General features: G+C 40.8%; 1 protein-coding gene across 4 annotated transcripts in view; it reads left to right on the top strand.

The window, feature by feature from the left end:
• The window catches only part of chd1 (chromodomain helicase DNA binding protein 1), a 48,555-nt gene that overhangs the window by 11,788 nt on the left and 16,647 nt on the right, over positions 1 to 20,120 (top strand). For 3 of the 4 annotated variants that reach the window (XM_061798820.1, XM_061798818.1, XM_061798819.1), the window contains exons 6-15: positions 1,350 to 1,624; positions 1,757 to 1,982; positions 2,122 to 2,222; positions 6,152 to 6,330; positions 6,484 to 6,608; positions 6,709 to 6,925; positions 7,200 to 7,289; positions 7,496 to 7,686; positions 10,817 to 11,005; positions 19,773 to 19,935. In XM_061798820.1, the coding sequence (XP_061654804.1) occupies positions 1,350 to 1,624; positions 1,757 to 1,982; positions 2,122 to 2,222; positions 6,152 to 6,330; positions 6,484 to 6,608; positions 6,709 to 6,925; positions 7,200 to 7,289; positions 7,496 to 7,686; positions 10,817 to 11,005; positions 19,773 to 19,935 (1,756 nt within the window). Of the gene's footprint in view, positions 1 to 197; positions 327 to 1,349; positions 1,625 to 1,756; positions 1,983 to 2,121; positions 2,223 to 6,151; positions 6,331 to 6,483; positions 6,609 to 6,708; positions 6,926 to 7,199; positions 7,290 to 7,495; positions 7,687 to 10,816; positions 11,006 to 19,772; positions 19,936 to 20,120 lie in introns of those variants that run through there. The other variant, XM_061798821.1, reaches the window with a different exon arrangement.

Here is a 20,120-nt window from a genome sequence, read left to right as displayed (position 1 = left end):
GCCCGCATAGAGGGTAAGATGACAGCTGCCAAATATAGAGAAATTCTTCGTGAGAACTTGCTCCAGAATGCTCTGGACCTCAGACTAGGGTGTCGATTCTCCTTCCAACATGACAATGACCCAAAGCACGGAGCCAAGATAACAAAGGAGTGGCTTCAGAAGCAGCCTGTGAATGTCCTTGGGTGACCAAGCCAGAGCCCGGATTTGAATCCAATCGAACATCTCTGGAAAGACCTAAAAATGGCTGTCCAGCGATGCTGCCCATCCAACCTGACTGACTTTGCGAGGATCTGCAGAGAAGAATGGGAGAAAATGCCCCAAAACAGGTGTGGTCAGCTCGTAGAGACATAACCGAGAAGACTTGAGGCTGTGATTACTGCCAAAGGTGCTTCAACAAAACATTAAGTCAAGGGTGTGAATACTTATGTCCCTATTATGTTTAAATGTTCACATTTTCAATACATTTGTACAACTATCTGAAAATATGGGTGCGGTGTGAATACTTTACGTGGGCACGTGTGTAAAATATATACAATATACAGTAATAGTTTTGGGGGGTATTTATTAGCCTTGAGTAGCAAGGTAAAGAGATTATTCAGCAAAGCTAACAAAACCATAAAAACAGAGCATAGGTTACTCAACTCTCAGCTCAACTTTATTTGTATAGCGCTTTAACAACAACTGCAACTACAACAGTGTTGTATGCGTCAGTACACGTTAGCTTTTTGAGTGGCTGTGTTCTGTCATCATAAACATTTATAATAACTCTTATAAAATGAACTAATATTAGCTTAAAAGCATTAGCCTATTTTACTACCCCTTTCTTAGCTGTTTTCGTTTTAAAGACGACCTACACAACGGGAACGTTGCAACAGAAAACTGGGTACATGGGCAACAACGCGGGTCTTGTCGCTACGCGATTTCCGTCTGTTCTCAACCTAAAGCCTAAATACTTCCATACCAGTGACCTCAATGAGCTTGCAGCGTCCGCAATTTCAGGGTTAGTTTTCTAATTAGCCATGTTTCTACCTCTCCGCTGGTCCGCCTCGTGCTGTTGATCAGGGCTAGTGTCAGTGGTAGCCACAGTTTTGCTCACTCCAGTCGGACGATCGTCACCGTTCTAAGTAGTCACATGACACGCAGATGGCGGAGGCTTGCTGAAGAAATGTATCTTCAACCTAGACTTACTTATTTTTAATTAACATACAATAATGATGCTATTTTGATCTTGCTGGATACGCTGATGTCATATTTTTAATTAAAAAAAAGGTAAAAATCCGAATTGGACAACTTAAGCTTAACTTACTTCAGTGTGTTTGTTCAAGTCAACTTTTCTTACCTCTTGTCAGGATGAATTTTCGAAATGGCAAGAAGAGCAGCTCCCAGAAAAAGAAAGCCCAGAAATGTTCATCTTCTGAGGACGAGGAAGAGAACTATAAGAAGGCTGTCGCCGCTGGTCCACGGCGGCAGGCAACAGTCAACATCAGCTACAAGGAAGATGAGGAGCTGAAAACTGATTCAGATGACCTTGTGGAAGTTCTTGGTGAAGATGTCCCTCAACCTGAGGAAGATGAGTTTGAAACACTGGAGAGAGTGATGGATAGCAGAATTGGAAGGAAAAGGGGTAAGAAGAACTGTTGGCCTTGGCACGTTCATGGAAATGAATGTGTTATTTATGTTAAATCCATTTTTGACATTTTAAAATGTAAAAGTGCAGGAAAATTGAAGGACATGTTTTTGGTTTCGTCCCTAACAGCTGTGGGAAGTGTGACTACGGTATATGCTGTAGAAGCAGATGGAGACCCAAATGCATACTTTAATTCTAATAAGGAGGCAGGGGATATCCAGTACCTAATAAAGTGGAAAAACTGGGCCCACATTCACAACACTTGGGAAACAGAAGAGACCCTGAAGTTGCAGAATGTCAGGGGTATGAAGAAACTGGACAATTTTAAGAAGAAGGATCAGGAGAAAAAGAAATGGTAAGAAAGCTTTCATATGATTTTATACTGTTAGAGAAAATCATAGTACCTGGAGCGATTCCTAGGAATTATGACTATGACGTAGTAAGGAAGTATGACGGTTACATATTTTGTGATGAATCGTGTGCCTTTGACACAGGTTAAAGGCAGCCTCACCTGAGGATATTGAGTATTTCAATTGCCAGGAAGAACTCATAGATGACCTGCACTCTCAGTACCAGCTTGTGGAGAGGATCATAGGTACGTTTTCAGTTTTATCCCTGTTGTTTTGCTTCAAAGCTGTCGACATATATTGTCGCTACTCAAAGCTCACGTTTTATGAGCTTCATGATTTAGTACCAGAATTGCATCTGCACAATGGTATAATAAAATCATATGCACATTTTATGTTTACAGTTCTTCAGAACAAGGATATTACAATCAACTCAAGCTAACATTTAAAAAAAAAACATATTCGTTAACTAAATAAAATAAAAAAAGAGTGTTTTCAAAAATTGATAACTGTGATGACCTTGTCTGTTTATAAACCTAATTGAAACAAACTATAATGCCTTTGTCAATTTCATGCATAAGCTTTTTGGACTGATTTTAAATGTATTTTGGCTCTGCCGGTTTTACAACAGCTGTATGGTCGTATGTCACCTCAATGTCCGACCGTGATGTAATGTGTTGACAATCGGGCTTAAAAAAAAAAAAAAGGGGGCTGGTTTGCAATTGTGACTCATTTAAACAACCCTCCCTCAATACTATGCAAGTCAAATGAGAGTGAATTATTTTGTGACAAGCAAACTTGTTCCCGACTGGTCACATTTGACAAAGCAATTAATTCATCAATAGAGAGTGTAGATTAGCGGAGTAAAGTACACAACCATCTAAGTTACCCAAGATATGTGGTTTTCAATAATTGTATGAATGTAAGTCTACTGCAACTATGGATGAAATCAAATTTAGTGTTTATACTGTAAAAAAAATACTGTATATAACAAAAAAAATGTCTACACTATATAAAATGAAATGACACTAATTCAGTGACTCAACAGCATATAGACACATACTATGTAGGAGTATAACGATAGAGCAAAGAGTTGATTCGTATGTCGATTTCTGATCCACAAGTCTGGCATTATTTTTTTATAATGTACTTTTTTAAAATAAAAATTCAATAATATAAAACGTGTGTGTGTGTGTGTGTGTGTGTATGTATAGTATTGTCAGCCACCAATTGTGTTCTCCCACTTAAAAAGATTTCATTTTCATCACAGGTATACCTCACCTATGAGAGACTAAAAATCAGACAATGTGATTTTCTGGATTTTTTTTTTCTTCTCATTTTAAGAATTTATTAGCAAATTATGGTGGAAAATAAGTATTTGGTCAATAACAAAAGTTCATCTCAATACTTTGTTATATACAGTGGGTATGAGATGTATTCAGACCCCATACATCTTTCACTCTTTTTATATTGCTAAAATCATTTCAGTTCTTTTTTTTATTTTTTTATTTTTTTTAATATACACATTAATGGATACACAGCACCCCATATTGACATAAAAAAACAGAATTGTTGAAATTTTTGTAGATTAAAAAAGAAACTGAAATAATACACAACCATAAGTATTCAGACCCTTTGCTCAGTATTTAGTAGAAGCACCCTTTTGAGCTAATACAGCCATGAGTCTTTTTGGGAATGATGCAACAAGTTTTTCACACCTGGATTTGGGATCGCCGGCACGGTAGACGACTGGTTAGCACATCTGCCTAGCACATCTGCCTCACAGTTCTGGGCACCGGGGTTCAAATAACAACCCCGCCTGTGCGGAGTTTGCATGTTCTCCCCGTGCCTGGGTGGGTTTTCTCCGGGCACTCCGGTTTCATCCCACATCCCAAAAACAAGCATGGTAGGTTAATTGGAAACTCTAAATTGCCCGAAGGTATGAATGTGAGCGCGAATGATAGTTTTTTTTCCTATGTGCCCTGTGATTGGCTGTTGACCGGTTCAGGGTTTACCCCGCCTCTTGCCCGAAGATAGCTGGGATAGGCACCGGCCGCCCGCGACCCCAGTGAGGATAAGCAGTGAAGAAAATGGATGGATGGATTTGGGATCATCTGCCATTCCTCCTTGCAGATCCTCTCCAGTTCCGTCAGGTTGGATGGTGAACGTTGGTGGGCAGCCATTTTCAGGTCTTTCCAGAGATGCTCAGTTGGGTTTCAGTCAGGGCACTGGCTGGGCCATTCAAAAACAGTCACGGAGTTGTTCTGAAGCCACTCCTTCGGTATTTTAGCTGTGTGCTTAGGGTCATTGTTTTTTTTTTTTGAAGGTGAATCTTCGGCCCAGTCTGAGTTTCTGAGCACTTTTCGTCCAGGATATCCCTGTACTTGGCCGCATTCATCTTTCCTTCGATTACAACCAGTCGTCTTGTCCCCGCAGCTGAAAACACCCCCACAGTATGATGCTGCCACCACCATGCTTCAAACAGGGGTGTGGCTGTCCTAAGTCCAATCAGTCTAAATAAACACACCTGGACTCCAATGAAGGTGTAGAACCCTTTTAAGGATGATCAGAAGAAATGGACAGCACCAGAGTTAAATGTGTCACAACAAAAGGTGTGAATACTTATGGCTGTGTGATATTTCATTTTTTCTTTTTAAATAAATAAGCACACATTTCAACAATTACGTTTTGTTTCTTTTCAATATGGGTTGCTGTGTGTACTTAAATGATTTTAACAAATGGCTGCAATATAACAATTTAAGGGGGTCTGAAAACTTTCCGTACCCACTGTAGCTTTTGTTGGCAATGACAGGTCAAACGTTTTCACATACGGTTGCTGGTATTTTGCCCCATTCCGTGCAGATCTCTCGAGCAGTGATGTTTTGGGGCTGTCGCTGGACAACACAGACTTTCAACTCCTTCCAAAGATTTTCTGTGGGGTTGAGATCTGGAGACTGGCTAGACCACTCCAGGACCCTGAAATGCTTCTTATGAAGCCACTCCTTCGTAGCCCGGGCGGTGTGTTTGGGATCATTGTCATGCTGAAAGACCCAGCCACGTTTCATCTTCAATGCCCTTGCTGATGGAAGGAGGGTTTCACTCAAAATCTCACGATACATTGCCCCATTCATTCTTTCCTTTATACACGGATCGTCCTGGTTCCTTTGCAGAAAAGCATCCCTAAAGTATGATGTTTCCAACCCCATGCTTCACAGTAGGTATGGTGTTCTTTGGATGCAACTCAGCATTCTTTCTCCTCCAAACACGACAAGTTGAGTTTTTACCACAAAGTTCTATTTTGATTTCATCTGACCATATGACATTCTCCCAATCCTCTTCCGGATCATCCAAATGCTCTCCAGCACTCTTCAGACGGGCCTGGACATGTACTGGCTTAAGCAGGGAGACACGTCTGGCACTGCAGGATTTGAGTCCCTGGCGTCGTAGTGTGTTACTGATGGTAGCCTTTGTTACTTTGGTCCCGGCTCTCTGCAGGTCATTCACTAGGTCCCCCCCCCCATGTGGTTCTGGGATTTTTGCTCACCGTTCTTGTGATCATTTTGACCCCACGGGGTGAGATCTTGCGTGGAGCCCCAGATCGATGGAGATTATCTCTGGTCTTGTATGTCTTCCGTTTTCTAATAATTACTCCCACAGTTGATTTCTTCACACCAAGCTGCTAACCTATTGCAGATTCAGTCTTCCCAGCCTGTTGCAGCTCGACAGTTTGGTTTCTGGTGTCCTTTGACAGCTCTTTGGTCTTCGCCATAGTGGAGTTTGGTGTGTGACTGTTTGAGGTTGTCTTTTATGCTGATAATGAGTTCAAACTGGTGCCATTAATACAGGTAACAAGTGGAGGACAGAGGAGCCTCTTAAAGAAGTTGCAGGTCTGTGAGAGCCAGAAATCTTGCTTGTTTGTAGGTGACAATACTTATTTTCCACCATAATTTGCTAATAAATTCTTTAAAAATCAGACTGTGGTTTTCTGGACCTATGAGAAAATGACAGGCCTCTCATCTTTTTTTAGTGGGAGAACATGCACAATTGGTGGGTGACAATACTTTTTTGCCCCACTGTATGTCACCTTTAACGCATCAAAATGTAGACTTGTGCACAGCATTTATATAATAAATGAGGTGAATTAGATTTTCATCACTGTCTGAATATCGTTGAGCAGGTCATTCTAACCAAAAGTCAGCTGCTGGTTACCCGGACTACCTGTGCAAGTGGCAGGGATTGTCGTACTCTGAATGTAGCTGGGAAGATGGAGCTCTGATTGCCAAGAAGTTCCAAAAATGTATTGATGATTACATGAGCAGAAACCAATCAAAGACCATTCCATCCAGAGATTGCAAGGTAAAAAAAATATGCGCGGGGGCATGAAATTGTCTCTGTCTGTGTATTGTTAAAAGCACTACATACAGTGTTAATTTTGGTCTCGCGTGAAAGTGAACCCTCCTTTTAGTTGATAGATTTTTGTTGACTGAACCAGCTGCACTTTTCCTTCAGGTGCTGAAACAGAGACCAAGGTTTGCTCCAATGAAAAAGCAGCCCCATTACATAGGAGGTGATGGACTAGAGCTCAGAGACTATCAGCTGGACAGTTTGAACTGGATGGCCCACTCGTGGTGCAAGTAAGACTTGAGTCATCTTGCTTCACATTATCTTAAAATCATCATGTACTGTGTGGTCTGTGATACCAAAAGTTTTCTTCTGTTCTGTCTGAATTTTTAGAGGCAACAGCTGCATCCTTGCTGATGAGATGGGTTTAGGGAAGACCATCCAAACCATCTCTTTCCTCAACTATTTGTTTAATGAGCACCAGCTTTATGGCCCCTTCTTGCTGGTTGTGCCCCTCTCTACGTTAACATCCTGGCAGAGGGAAATCCAGCTGTGGGCCCCTCAGATGAATGTTGTTGTCTACCTGGGAGACATAAGCAGTAGGAATATGGTAAGATGAATCCTTAGTACACATACACACTAACACAGTTGCCAGACTGTTCATAGACACACACCAAAAACATTCCTAGACACATCACTAATCCTATGTTTCTGTGTATCGTCTTAATACCTTAACACACAAACCAAGGACAATGGCCTGTTTTATACAGCCAAATTAGTTCTAATTCTCATTCCATGTCAGCTACTTCTAAAGATTCCCCACACTCCAGATGATGTCATAACATAACACTTTAAGCCTTTCAATCGTCTTTTCCCAATTCTAGATCAGGACACACGAGTGGATGCATGTTCATTCCAAGAGGCTGAAATTCAACATCCTCCTCACTACATATGAAATTCTTCTCAAGGACAAGGTGAGGAGCTACCTCACGTAAGCTTCAATTAGAGCTGGGTGATTCAATTTGATTTAAGCGTCCACGCTGACGTGCACTGCTTATACCAGTGGTTCTCAATTGTTGATTGTTGATTATATTTTAAGGTCATATCACCCAGCCCTAACTTCTATAATCGTCTTGATATTGTTAGGAAGTATAACCAAATGTGAAAAATATGTCTACAGTCTTTTTTGGGCAGTGTTAACTGGGCTTTCATTGGTGTGGATGAGGCACATCGACTGAAGAATGATGACTCGCTCCTCTACAAGACTATGATTGACTTCAAGTCCAATCACAGGCTCCTCATCACAGGAACACCGCTGCAAAACTCCCTCAAAGAGCTCTGGTCGTTGCTGCATTTCATTATGCCTGAAAAGTAGGCAATATCAGTTGTTACATGATTTAAAAACGTACCCTTTTTAAGTGACCATTAGCAATTTCCAATTGCAAAATTTACTGAAGAAATGCATTCATTCGATCTTATTTATTCCAATAATGAATTGCCAGGCAATAAAAATTCCTAACAACCGAATTCAAATACACATGCACGTAGCTTGTAACAAAATACGTTTACAGTGCACCAGGAAAGTGTTCACAGCACTTCCTTATTTTTACGCATTGTTGTTTCAGCCTTTTTCCAAAATCCTTTTTTTTTTGCCAACGTTCTCCTTTATTTTTACTTCTCCCCCGCCCTTTTTAAATGTTTTTATTTTTTATTTTTTTTATAGCATTCGTTTTGTTTCGTGCTAAACCGTTTGCACTATTTACAGCATGTGAGCCGTGACATTTTTTGGCAGGTTTCAGCGCTTGTTGTTGTGTATGCCTGTGAGTCAGCAGCCCCTCACAGTTAGTTTACGATTCCAGTTTGTTTGTACTTTCACCCCATAGCGGGTTTTACGATGATACAGCCGCGAAGCGTTCTTAACGTGGAGCTGGCAGACATATTCTCTGCCGGGAATGCATCCTGGAGGAGATATTGACCGAGCTGAGAGCTCATGCAAAAATTAAGTGAAACAAGAGAGAGGACTAAATGGGACAGGGGATGTGAACCAATCCATTGATAATTGCGGGGAATGTCAGGTAACTTGTTATCATCGAGGAAAAGATGCACGGACCAGTGTGAATAGACATCCTGTGGAGCGGGGATCCTCTATTGCTACTCTTACGTTTAAGCAACATTTTTGCTCATCCGATCAGCCAGTGTCGTATTTTTTGCACTGGTCTTTTGTGTTTTCGCGTTGAGGTGCTGCAGACTTTTGGGAGAATATTATAAGGATTGACGAGATGAAAGTTTTGCTTTTTAGAAGGTGTGTGTGTCGTTAGAGCTGGTGTAAATGTAGCACAGCATTTCAGAAAAAATACACAGCAAGAGTCCAAAATGGTGGTGGTAGTGTGATGGTCTGGGGCTGCTTTTCTCCTTCAGAACCTGGACAACCTGCTGTGATTGATGGAACCATGAATTCTGCTCTTTAACAGAAAATCCTGAATGAGAACGTGCAGTCATTAGTTTCTGACCTCAAGCTGAAGCGCACTTGGGTTCTGCAGCAGGATAACGATCCAAAACAGTGGAGTGGCCTCGTCAAATTCCAGACTTGAATTTGATTGAAATGCAGTGGCATGACCTTAAAAAGGCTGTTCGTGCTTGAAAACCCTCCATTTTTGCTGAATTCAAACAATTCTGCAAGGCAGAGTGGGCCAAAATATCTCCACAGAGATGTGGAAGACTAATTACCAGTGATAGAAAACGCTTCATTTCAGTTGTTGCTGCTGGAGATAGCCCAACCAGTTATTAGGTTTAGGGGGGCTATTACCTTTTCACACAGGGCCAGGTAACCATGAATAGTTTTTTTCTTTCTTAATAAATAAAATCACCGGCGGCACGGTGGCCGACTGGTTAGAGCGTCAGCCTCACAGTTCTGAGGTGCGGGGTTCAATCCCCGTCCCCGCCTGTGTGGAGTTGGCATGTTCTCCCCCTGCCTGCGTGGGTTTTCTCCGGGCACTCCGGTTTCCTCCCACATCCCAAAAACATGCATTAATTGGAGACTCTAAATTGCCCGTAGGCATGACTGTGAGTGCGAATGGTTGTTTGTTTCGATGTGCCCTGCGATTGGCTGGCAACCAGTTCAGGGTGTACCCCGCCTCCTGCCCGATGACAGCTGGGATAGGCTCCAGCACGCCCGCGACCCTAGTGAGGAGAAGCGGCTCAGAAAATGGATGGATGGAAATTAAATCACCATTTAAAAACAGCATTTTAATTTTACTTGGGTTACATTTGTTTGATAATTTGAAACAAAGTGGAGAAACTATGCAAAAATATAAGCATTTGCGAAGGGAGCCAATACTTTTTCACAGCATTGTATGTGTGTTATTACTTATTTTATTTCTACCACATTTAATGCCGTTGGAAAACCATCTCGGCTAGTAAACTTAAGTTGAGCCGACAAAACATTTTTCTTCCGGTAGGGAAGAACTGTCTGAGGTGTCATATATGTATGTAAGTAAGCATTATGATATTTAGCAGTCATGCTGTAATACAAAGACATAGTCAGAACTCCTTATTTATTTCTGTATTTTATTTTTTTGTCCTGTTCGGCTGTTAGGTCAAGCAGAATGGAGGATCTGTTAGCACCTTTATCCCGGAACAGTTTTACTGTATCCCAGTGGAGTTTTTAAGCTTTAGCTCTTGTTTCTTAGTATTATAATTGAAGTTTATTGAGAATCAGAGTCGAACAGAACAAAGTTTCTAGAGGGGAGAGAGAAATGTAGACAAAAGACAAAGAAACTAATTGTAAACAGGATGAGAAATGTAAGTCATTACATTATCTACAACAATGAAACATTAAATAGGAGTGTTGCATGGGGCTGTAGTGCTACACCCTGTGAGTGAAGGACAGGACAAGCTAGAACAGGACAAGGACAGGAGAAGAAGCATGCAGGACAAGGGTCGTGAACCCGGCTGTACAACTGAAGTGTGGTGGCATAAATTATGTAAATTATAAAAGTCTATAGGACGAGAGTATGAGTGAGGGTACACACAAGCAATTCACATATTCATGAGTTATTTGTCATAGTCCTCATCAGACCTCTTGAATTTCAGGTTTAAGGTATTTGTCATGTGCACAGTAAAAACACGATAACACTGATCAATTAAATTCTTAGTTTTGCTAGTCTCCCTCCATTTATACAAAAATATAAAATGATTAAAAATAAAACTGATGACTAATGAAAGAAATACTGAAAGAGGGGCATAGGCAGTGGTACATAAGAACAATTTTAAAACAATGACAATTTAAAAAAACGACAGTGTATTTGAGTTCGGCATTAATAGTTTAATGAGAGCAAAAAAAATGTTTGATTGCAACGTGGAAAGCTGTAGGCATTCAACTATTCAAGGTTTGCAGAGGTAGTGGAGTATTGCACAGTAAATATTCAAGGAATAGTGATGATATAACCATCACATAGATCCAAAGTTAACAGAATTAATGAGTTGTGTTATCTTTTTCAAGGTTTCACTCGTGGGAGATGTTTGAAGAGGACCATGGGAAAGGACGGGATTCTGGCTACACCAGTCTGCACAAAGAACTGGAACCTTTTCTTCTACGCAGAGTCAAGAAGGACGTGGAGAAATCTCTCCCTGCCAAAGTGGAGCAGATCCTCCGAGTGGAAATGAGTGCGATCCAGAAACAATATTACAAGTAAGGACTGTACCATGGGTACCCTTAAATTTTTCACTCTTTATGTTGCAGCCATTTGCTAAAATCATTTCAGTTCATTATTTTTCCTCATTAATGTACACACAGCACGCCATATTGACAGAATAAAAGGAATTGTTGACATTTTTGCAGATTTATTAAAAAAGAAAAACTGAAATCTCACACAGCCATAAGTATTCAGACCCTAGATTTTAATGCTTACACTAAAAATCACACTAAACCGGAAGTAACGCAGGCGTCAGTTCCAGCTTATTCTTTTCTCCTAAATGAATTGTGTTTTTCACACCTGCATTTGGAGATCCTCTGCCATCCCTCCTTGCAAATCCTCTCCAGTTCTGTCATGTCAGGTTGTATGGTGAACGTTGGTGGGCAGCCATTTTCAAGTCTCTCCAGAGATGCTCAATTGGGTTTAAGTCAGGGGTCTGGCTGGGCCATTCAAGAACAGTCCCGGAGTTGTTCTGCAACCAATCCTTCGTTATTTTAGCTGTGTGCTTTTAGTGTCATTGTCTTGTTGGAAGGTGAACCTTCAGCCCAGTCTGAGGTCCTAAGCACTCTGGAGAAGGTTTTCGTCCAGGATATCCCTGTAGTTGGCCGCATTCATCTTTCCTTCGATTGCAACCAGTCGTCCTGTCCCAGCAGCTGAAAAGCAGCCCCACAGCATGATGCGGCCACCACCATGCTTCACTGTTGGGACTGTGTTGGACAGGTGATGAGCAGTGCCTGTTTTTTTTAAGGCCAAAAAGTGCTATCTTGGGCTCATCAGACCAGATAATCTTATTCCTCACCATCTTGGAGTCCTTCAAGAGATTTTTAGCAAACTCCATTTGGGCTTTCATGTGTCTTGCACTGAGGAGAGGGTTCCGTCAGGCCACTCTGCCATAAAGCCCCGAATGGTGGAGGGCTGCAGTGATGGTTGACTTTCGAGAACTTTCTCCCAACAGCATCTCTGGAGCTCAGCCACAGTGATCTTTGGGTTCTTCTTTACCCCTCTCACCAAGGCTCTTCTCCCCCGATTGCTTAGTTTGGCCGGACGCTCAGCTCTAAGAAGGGTTCTGGTCGTTCCAAACGTCTACCACTTAAGGATTATGGAGGCCACTTTGCTCTTAGGGACTTTTAAGTGCAGCAGAATTTTTTTTGTAACCTTGGCCAGATCTGTCTTCCCACAATTCTGTCTCTGAGCTCTTCAGGCAGTTCCTGTGACTTGCACTGTGAGCTATAAGGTCTTCTATAGACAGGTGTGTGGCTTTCCTCATCAAGTCCAATCAGTATAATCAAACACAGCTGGACTCCAATGAAGGTGTAGAACCATCTCAAGGATGATCAGAAGAAATGGACGAGTTAAATATGAGTGTCACAGCAAAGGGTCTGAATACTTAAGGCTGTGTGATATTTCAGTTTTTCTTTTTTAATAAATCTTCAAAAATGTTAACAATTCCATTTTCTTCTGTCAATATGGGTTGCTGTGTGTACATTAATGAGGGGGAAAATGAACTTAAATTATTTTAGCAGATGGCTGCAATATAACAGTGAAAAATTTAAGGGGGCTGAATACTTTCCGTATCCACTGTATACAACCTTTATCCTAGCTCACTTTGTAGATTTACATTTATTAGCAAAGCACATTTATTTATATAGGGCATTTCATACACAAGGTAACTCAATGTGCTTTTCGTGATTAAAAGCATTTAAAAACAAAGGGAAAAAAACGGCTTATAAACATTAAACAAATTAAATTAAAACTGTGTACAGTACAAGAAATATCATTTAAAAGTGGAAATGCTCTAAAAAGCATGGGGAAAAAAGAAGAGTTTTTAACCTGGACTTAAAACATGCACACTTGGGGCTGACGACACTTCTGTTGGCAACTTATTCCATTTGTGAGCAGCATAATGGCTTAATGCTGCTTCACCATGTTTGCTTAGGACTCTGCGCTCCACTATTTGACCTGAGTCTGTCGATCTCAGAGCCCTACTGAGTTTATATTTCATTAGCATTTCATTCATCTATTCAGGACCTAAACCGTTTCGTGATTTATAGACTTTAAAATCTGTTCTAAGGCTGACCTGAAGCCTGTGTAAAAACTTTAGAATTGGAGTAATATGCGCTGACCTCTTTGTTCTGGTCAGAACCCGAGCTGCAGCATTCTGAATGAGCTGCAGCTGTTTAATGCTCTTTTTAGGGAGTCCAGTCAGGAGACCATTACAAAAGTCTAGTCTACTTGAGCTAAAAGCATGGATGAGCTTCTCCTGGTCTGCTTGACACATGCAAGCCTTCACTCTGGATATGTTCTTCAGATGGTAGAAGGCAGTTTTAGTCATTGATTTGATATGACTGTTGAAAGTCAGGTCGGAATCTATCAGAGCGCCAAGGTTTCGGACTTGGTCTTTGGTTTTTAAAGAGAGTGACTCCAGGTATTTACTAACAGCAAGTCTCTCTCTTTATTGCCAAAAACAATGATCTCAGTTTTATTGTGGTTTAATTGAAGAAGATTTTGGCTCATCCAGTTATCCGGTTTAGACAGTGACACAACACCTCAATTGAACTGTAGTCATCTGGAGAAACTGGTAGATATGTGTTTCATCTGCATAACTATGATCGTCAAAATTAAAGTTCTGAAGAATTTGACCCAAGGGTAGCGTATACATGCTGAACAGGAGGGGTCCAAGAACTGAGCCTTGAGGGACCCTATAGGTCATTGCCATTCGATGAGATTGAACACTTCGAATGGTTACAAAATAACTCCTTTCCTCCAGGTAGGACCTAAACCATTTAAGGACTGTTCCATTTAGTCCGACCCACGTTTCCAACCCGTTCAGTAGTATATTATGATCTGATGAAAGTCGCACTGATGTCCAACAAAACCTGAATTGACACCTTTCTCCAGTCAGTATTCAACCTTATATCATTTAGCACTTTGATAAGAGCAGATTCTGTACTGTGATGAGTTCGGAAACCTGATTGAAATTTGTCAAAAAGTCAATTTAAGTTCAAGAAATTGCTGAGTTGATGAAAAATAACTCTCAACAATCTTGGCTATGAAAGGGAGATTTGAGATGGGTCTACAGTTTGCTAACATGTAAGCGTCCAGCGTTCTATTTTTTAGCAGAGGTTTAATGGCAGCTACTTTAAGAGCTTTAGGAAACTCGCCTGACTGAAGTGAGCAATTAATTATTTGCTGCAAATCAGCTAGCTCAGACTTTGCAATAGCTTTGAAAAAGTCAGATGGTATTGAGTTTTCGCTACAGTTTTTCCTGGGTGGCTTCAGATGTAGTATCATTTTGCTAATTTGTGCTAATATTTAACCTGATGGATTGTATTTTTTCACTAAAATAACAAGCAAATTCATTGCATTTATCTGCTGTTTGGAGTTCTGGAGCTATCTGATTCGGGGGGGTTGTGAGCTTGTCAACCACAGCAAACAAAGTGCGAGTATTGTTGAAGTTCTTACTGATGATTTCAGAAAAGTGACTTAACTCTTGGTTAAAATTACAAAGACTTTGTCTGTAGAGGTCATTGTCAATTTGGCGTTTAGTTTTTCTCCATTTACGTTCTGCTTTCCTACACTTTGATTTTGAGGTCTTTACCATCATTGTGCCCCCCCCCCACGGTGTTCGACGTCGCCTCAAGATTGTCTGAGTTTTAATAGGAGCGACAGCATTCATGACATTTGAGATTTTACAGGTGAAATTATCGAGAAGTACATCAACTGTCTCAGCATTTTGTGGCACAGCTATGGTCTCCATAAACATAGTGGTGTTATTCTCATTTGTGTACCGTTTCTTAATAGACAAAGAGATTCAAAAGAGCTAAAATCACCCAGTATAATTTCTTTACACTGAAATAATGACTTAAAAATAACAGCAATACTACCGCCTTTTTTCCCTATTTGACACTTGTTCATATAATCAAAATGTGCTGGTGTTGCCTCTTTTAAAATGGTATTACAGCTACTTTCTGTTAACCACGTTTCATTTGGTAACAAAAAGTCCGGATCATAGGTTGTAATGACGTCATTAATCAGCATTGATTTATTACCCAGTGACCTGATATTGAAAAGAGCTAGTCTCGCAGAGATAACTGGAGACAATGGTTTGATAGATTCACATTTAATCCTCACTAAATTTGTCGTTGTACTTTTTTTGTGCCATATTTCTTTGACCAACTTTCTGTCCCTTGTACAACCCCAATTCCGATGAAGTTGGGACGTTGTGTTAAACATAAATAAAAACAGAATACAATGATTTGCAAATCATGTTTAACCTATGTTTAATTGAATACACTACAAAGACAAGATATTTCATGTTCCAACTGATAAACTTGATTGTTTTTAGCAAATAATCACTTACATGAAATTTTATGGCTACAACACGTTCCAAAAAAGATGGGACAGGTGGCAAAAAAGACTGAGAAAGTTGAGGAATGCTCATCGAACACCTGTTTGGAACATCCCACAGGTCAACAGGCTCATTGGGAACAGGTGGGTTCCATGATTGGGTAGAAAAGGAGCTTCCCTGAATTGCTGATTCACAAGCAAAGATGGGGTGAGGTTCACCTCTTTGTGAACAAGTGCATGAGAAAATAGTCAAACAGTTTAAGGACAATGTTCCTCAACGTACAATTGCAACGAATTTCGGGATTTCATCATCTACGGTCCATAATATCATCAAAAGGTTCAGAGAATCTAGAGAAATCACTGCATGTAAGCGGCAAGGCCGAAAACCAACATTGAATGCCGTGACCTTCGATCCTTCAGGCGGCACTGCATCAAAAACCGACATCAATGTGTAAAGGATATCACCACATGGGCTCAGGAACACTTCAGAAAACCAATGTCAGTAAATACAGTTCGGCGCTACATCCGTAAGTGCAACTTGAAACTCTACTATGGAAAGCAAAAGCCATTTATCAACAACACCCAGAAACACCGCTGGCTTCTCTGGGCCCGAGCTCATCTAAGATGGACTGATGCAAAGTGGAAATGTGTTCTGTGGTCCGACAAGTCCACATTTCAAATTGTTGCTGGAAATTGTGGACGTCGTGTCCTCCGGGCCAAAGACGAAAAGAACCATCCAGACTGTTATGGACGCAAAGTTCAAAAGCCAGCATCTGTGATGGTATGGGGCTGTGTTAGTGCCAATGGCATGGGTAACTTACACATCTGTGAAGGCACCATTAACGCTGAAAGGCACATACAGGTTTTGGAGAAACATATGCTGCCATCCAAGCGATGTCTTTTTCATGGATTCCTCTGCTTATTTCAGCAAGACAATGCCAAACCACATTCTGCACGTGTTACAACAGCGTGGCTTCGTAGTAAAAGAGTGCGGGTACTAGACTGGCCTGCCTGCAGTCCAGACCTGTCTCCCATTGAAAATATGTGGCGCATTATGAAGGGCAAAATACGACAATGGAGACCCCGGACTGTACATCAAGCAAGAATGGGAAAGAATTCCACCTACAAAGCTTCAACAATTAGTTTCCTCATTTCCCAAACGTTTATTGAATGTTGTTAAAAAATAAGATGATGTAACACAACTTTTTTAGAATGTGTTGCAGCCATAAAATTCTAAGTTAATGATTATTTGCTAAAAACAATAAAGTTTATCAGTTTGAAAATTAAATATCTTGTCTTTGTAGTATATTCAATTAAATATAGGTTGAACGTGCAAATCATTGTATTCTATTTTTATTTATGTTTAACACAACGTCCCAACTTCATTGGATTTGGGGTTGTAATTACAGGGATCAAAAATGCCTGATCTCCAGAGGGGTCTGATTTATTCTGGAAAAGACCCCGCAGTGCCTCCCAATGACACCCAGTTTATTTATTTTAGCCCCCCATCCCCCAAAAAAATCTCTGCTGTCAGTATCAAATCTTTTTAGAATCGATTATCCTATAGATATTTCGTCGACTAACCGAGTCATTTTGTACTAATTGTTGGGTGATTGGAATGCCGCCCACCGCCTATCATCACCCCCAATACCCACCAGTGGGATTCAAAAGCTCGAGGGGATTTTAATAAATCAATAAATACATTTATAAAGGTCCATGGAGTCCTCGGGTGAAGCCTCAGTCTGTCTGCATTGCATGCCTGCCAAGAGTGCACCTTTGGCGGGTCTGAGTGAGCCGATGGCCCACTGTGAAACAATGCATCCGTCACTCGTCAGCCCACAGAAGGCGTCTCTCGGGCAGCTCATATTGTTGATGTTGATCTTGAAAGTTCAATACAAAATGTGTTTCTATTTCTAACATCTTAATATGACCTTGAGTTTACAGCCGTCATAGAGTACGTTCCAACAAGCAAAGTACGTTGCGACGAACGATGGTAGTTGTAAATTATGGGACAGTGAGAACCCTAGTCCAAATCCTGGTCACGGAGAGGAACAATCAGGAGAGTCTAGGCAAAACACTACAGACCCTTTCCCAAAAATTTTCGTATCATGGAAATGTTTATTTCCATAATTCCATTCAAAAAGTTTAAACTTTCATAGATTATAGATTCAGGGCTCACAACTTAAACAATTTCAAGTATTTATTTGTTTTTACATAATTTGGGCTTCCAGCTCATAAAACCCACACAATCAGGAATTCAAAAAATTAGAATACTGTGAAGAAATCAGCCCAAATTTTGCAGGCCATAAATGTGTTAAACTGTGTCACACACTAATCATCGACTAAACTCAAAGCACCTGCACATGTTTCTCCAGGCGTCATTAAATTGCTTCAGTTTGGTTCAGTTGTCTCGGTTGGCTTCAATGAGGAAGACTGCAGACTTGACAACTGGCCAGAAGACCATCATTGATCCCCTTCATAGGATAGGTAAAGCCACAAAGGTTCATGGCTAAGGAGGCTGGCTGTTCAGAGTGCTGCGTTCAAGCATATCAATGGAAAGTTTAGTAAAAGGGGAAGATGTGGCAGTAGAAGGTGCACCAGCAAAAGAGATGACCGTGGGCTTCAGCGGATTATCAAACATAGAAGATTCAAGAATCTACCAGAGATCCAGAAAGAGTGGAATGAGGCGGGAGTCACAGCTTCAAAAACCACCACATTCAGATGGGCTACAACTGTCTGGTTCCTCGGATCAAGCCGCTTCTGAGCATGAGCCAACGTAGGGAGCGTCTCAACTGGGCCAAGGAGAAGGTGGACTGGACTGTTGGACATGGTCCAAGGTCCTCTTTTCCAATGAAAGTGTGCCTTTCATTCGGGAATCAAGATCCAACGGTTTGGAGGAAGATGGGTGAAGAACAGCTGCTAGAGCTCCAATGTGAAATACCCCCAGTCATGATTTGGGGGGCAATGTCCAGTGCAAAACTCTGCTTTCTTAAATCCAAGGTCACCGCAACAGTCTACCAGAATGTTTTAGAAGATCTGTAGGGAGATGCAGATTTCATCTTCGAGCAGGACCTGGCCCCTGCCCATACCGCCAGAAGCACCAAAACCTGCTTTGATGCCCATTCCATCACAGTGCTTGACTGGCCAGCCAACTCTCCGGAACTAAACCCCATAGATTCTCAATGGGGTTTATCAAGCGGAAAATGAGGGACACCAGACCCAAAAACAGAGAAGAAATCCGGGCTTCCTTAATTTCCAGGCAATGCCACAGGCTGATTGCCTCAGTGCCCACGGCGCATCGAGGCAGGGATTAAAGCAAAGGGATTCCCAACCAAGTATTGAAGGTTAAAATGTCGTTTTGTAGGTACCATTTTGATTGTTTTTAATGTGACCCTAATTTCTTTATTTTTTTAATTTTTTTTTCTACAAAAACTGAGAAGTAAATGATGATTTTCTTCACAGTATTAATTTTTTTTTGAATTCCTGATTTTGTTGGTTTTATGAGCTAGAATCTCAAGTTATGTAAAAATAAACAAATAAATACTTGAAATTGTTTAAATTGTGGGCCCTGAATCTATAATCTATGAAATAAATTTTTGAATGGAATTAGGGAAATAAATAAACTTTTCCATGGTTAAAATGTTTTTGGAAAGGGTCTGTATATTCCCATTCCCACTTAGAGCTGACTGCATTATTACCAATTATTACTCCCACCACACTTCAGTTGTACTTCCTGTTGTCGTCTTTTCTCACTCCCTTCTAAAAACCTTGTTCTGTTCGACCGATCGACTGATTATCAATAAATACCCATTAAAATCGTAAGAAACCACACCAGCAGCTTAAAAAGTCCACTGTGACACACTAAAACTGTTCCGGCATAAAAGGGATACAGATCCTCCTTTCTGCTTGACCTAACAGCAAAACAGGACAAAAAAAAAAAAAAGTGAAAACTGTGTAAGGGGATTGTAAGGGACTGTGCAAGCTATGACCATGTGAACTTTTGATGCCCGAGACTCACGACGACGCCTATGTGTTAAAAGCTATTTTCGCTGTCCCAGATCCTTACGCCGAAGTTGCCAATGCGTCAAAGTATCTGACGAAGTGAAGTCGCAAAAGCCATGTGAATGTCCAATCAGAATGTCTCTCTCCAGTGATTTTCCACTTTTGTAACGGGGCAGTGTCGAAGGTGCTTATGAGTGCAGCGTCCACCTTAGATTTTGCTATCACAAAAAAGTATTTGAATTCTGAGCTCACCTCCTTTCTCTCACTTTGCCTTTAAAGAGGTACGCAACCTCTTCTGGCAATTATTGGATGCGTGTTCAGTGTCATAGATTAATCACCACAGGTGAAAATGATAGCGTTCTCTCACCATCACTCCTCTCCCTTTCTTTCTCTGTGTGTGTCTCGTAAATGTAGATGGATCCTGACAAGGAACTACAAGGCTTTGAGTAAAGGTACCAAAGGCAGCACATCGGGTTTCCTAAACATCATGATGGAGTTGAAGAAGTGCTGTAACCACTGTTACCTGATCAAACCTCCCGAGGACCATGAATTCCTTAACAGAGCTGAAGCATTACAGGTTTGATTTAGAGTTTTTATTTTATGAAAAAAATCCGATTTGATTTTAAAGCCGTATTACTCCACCCTACTCCCTCCGAGTACAACCCCAATTCCATTAAATATCTTTGTCTTTATTGTGTATTCAATTGAATATAGGTTGAACATGATTTTCAATTAGTAATAATAATTATTCATACCGAAGTG

Source organism: Phyllopteryx taeniolatus, chromosome 15, assembly GCF_024500385.1.
Source record: "Phyllopteryx taeniolatus isolate TA_2022b chromosome 15, UOR_Ptae_1.2, whole genome shotgun sequence".
Classification (NCBI taxonomy): domain Eukaryota; kingdom Metazoa; phylum Chordata; class Actinopteri; order Syngnathiformes; family Syngnathidae; genus Phyllopteryx; species Phyllopteryx taeniolatus.
Note: the sequence above shows the minus strand (reverse complement) of the source record. Positions and strands in the feature narration are given on the sequence as shown.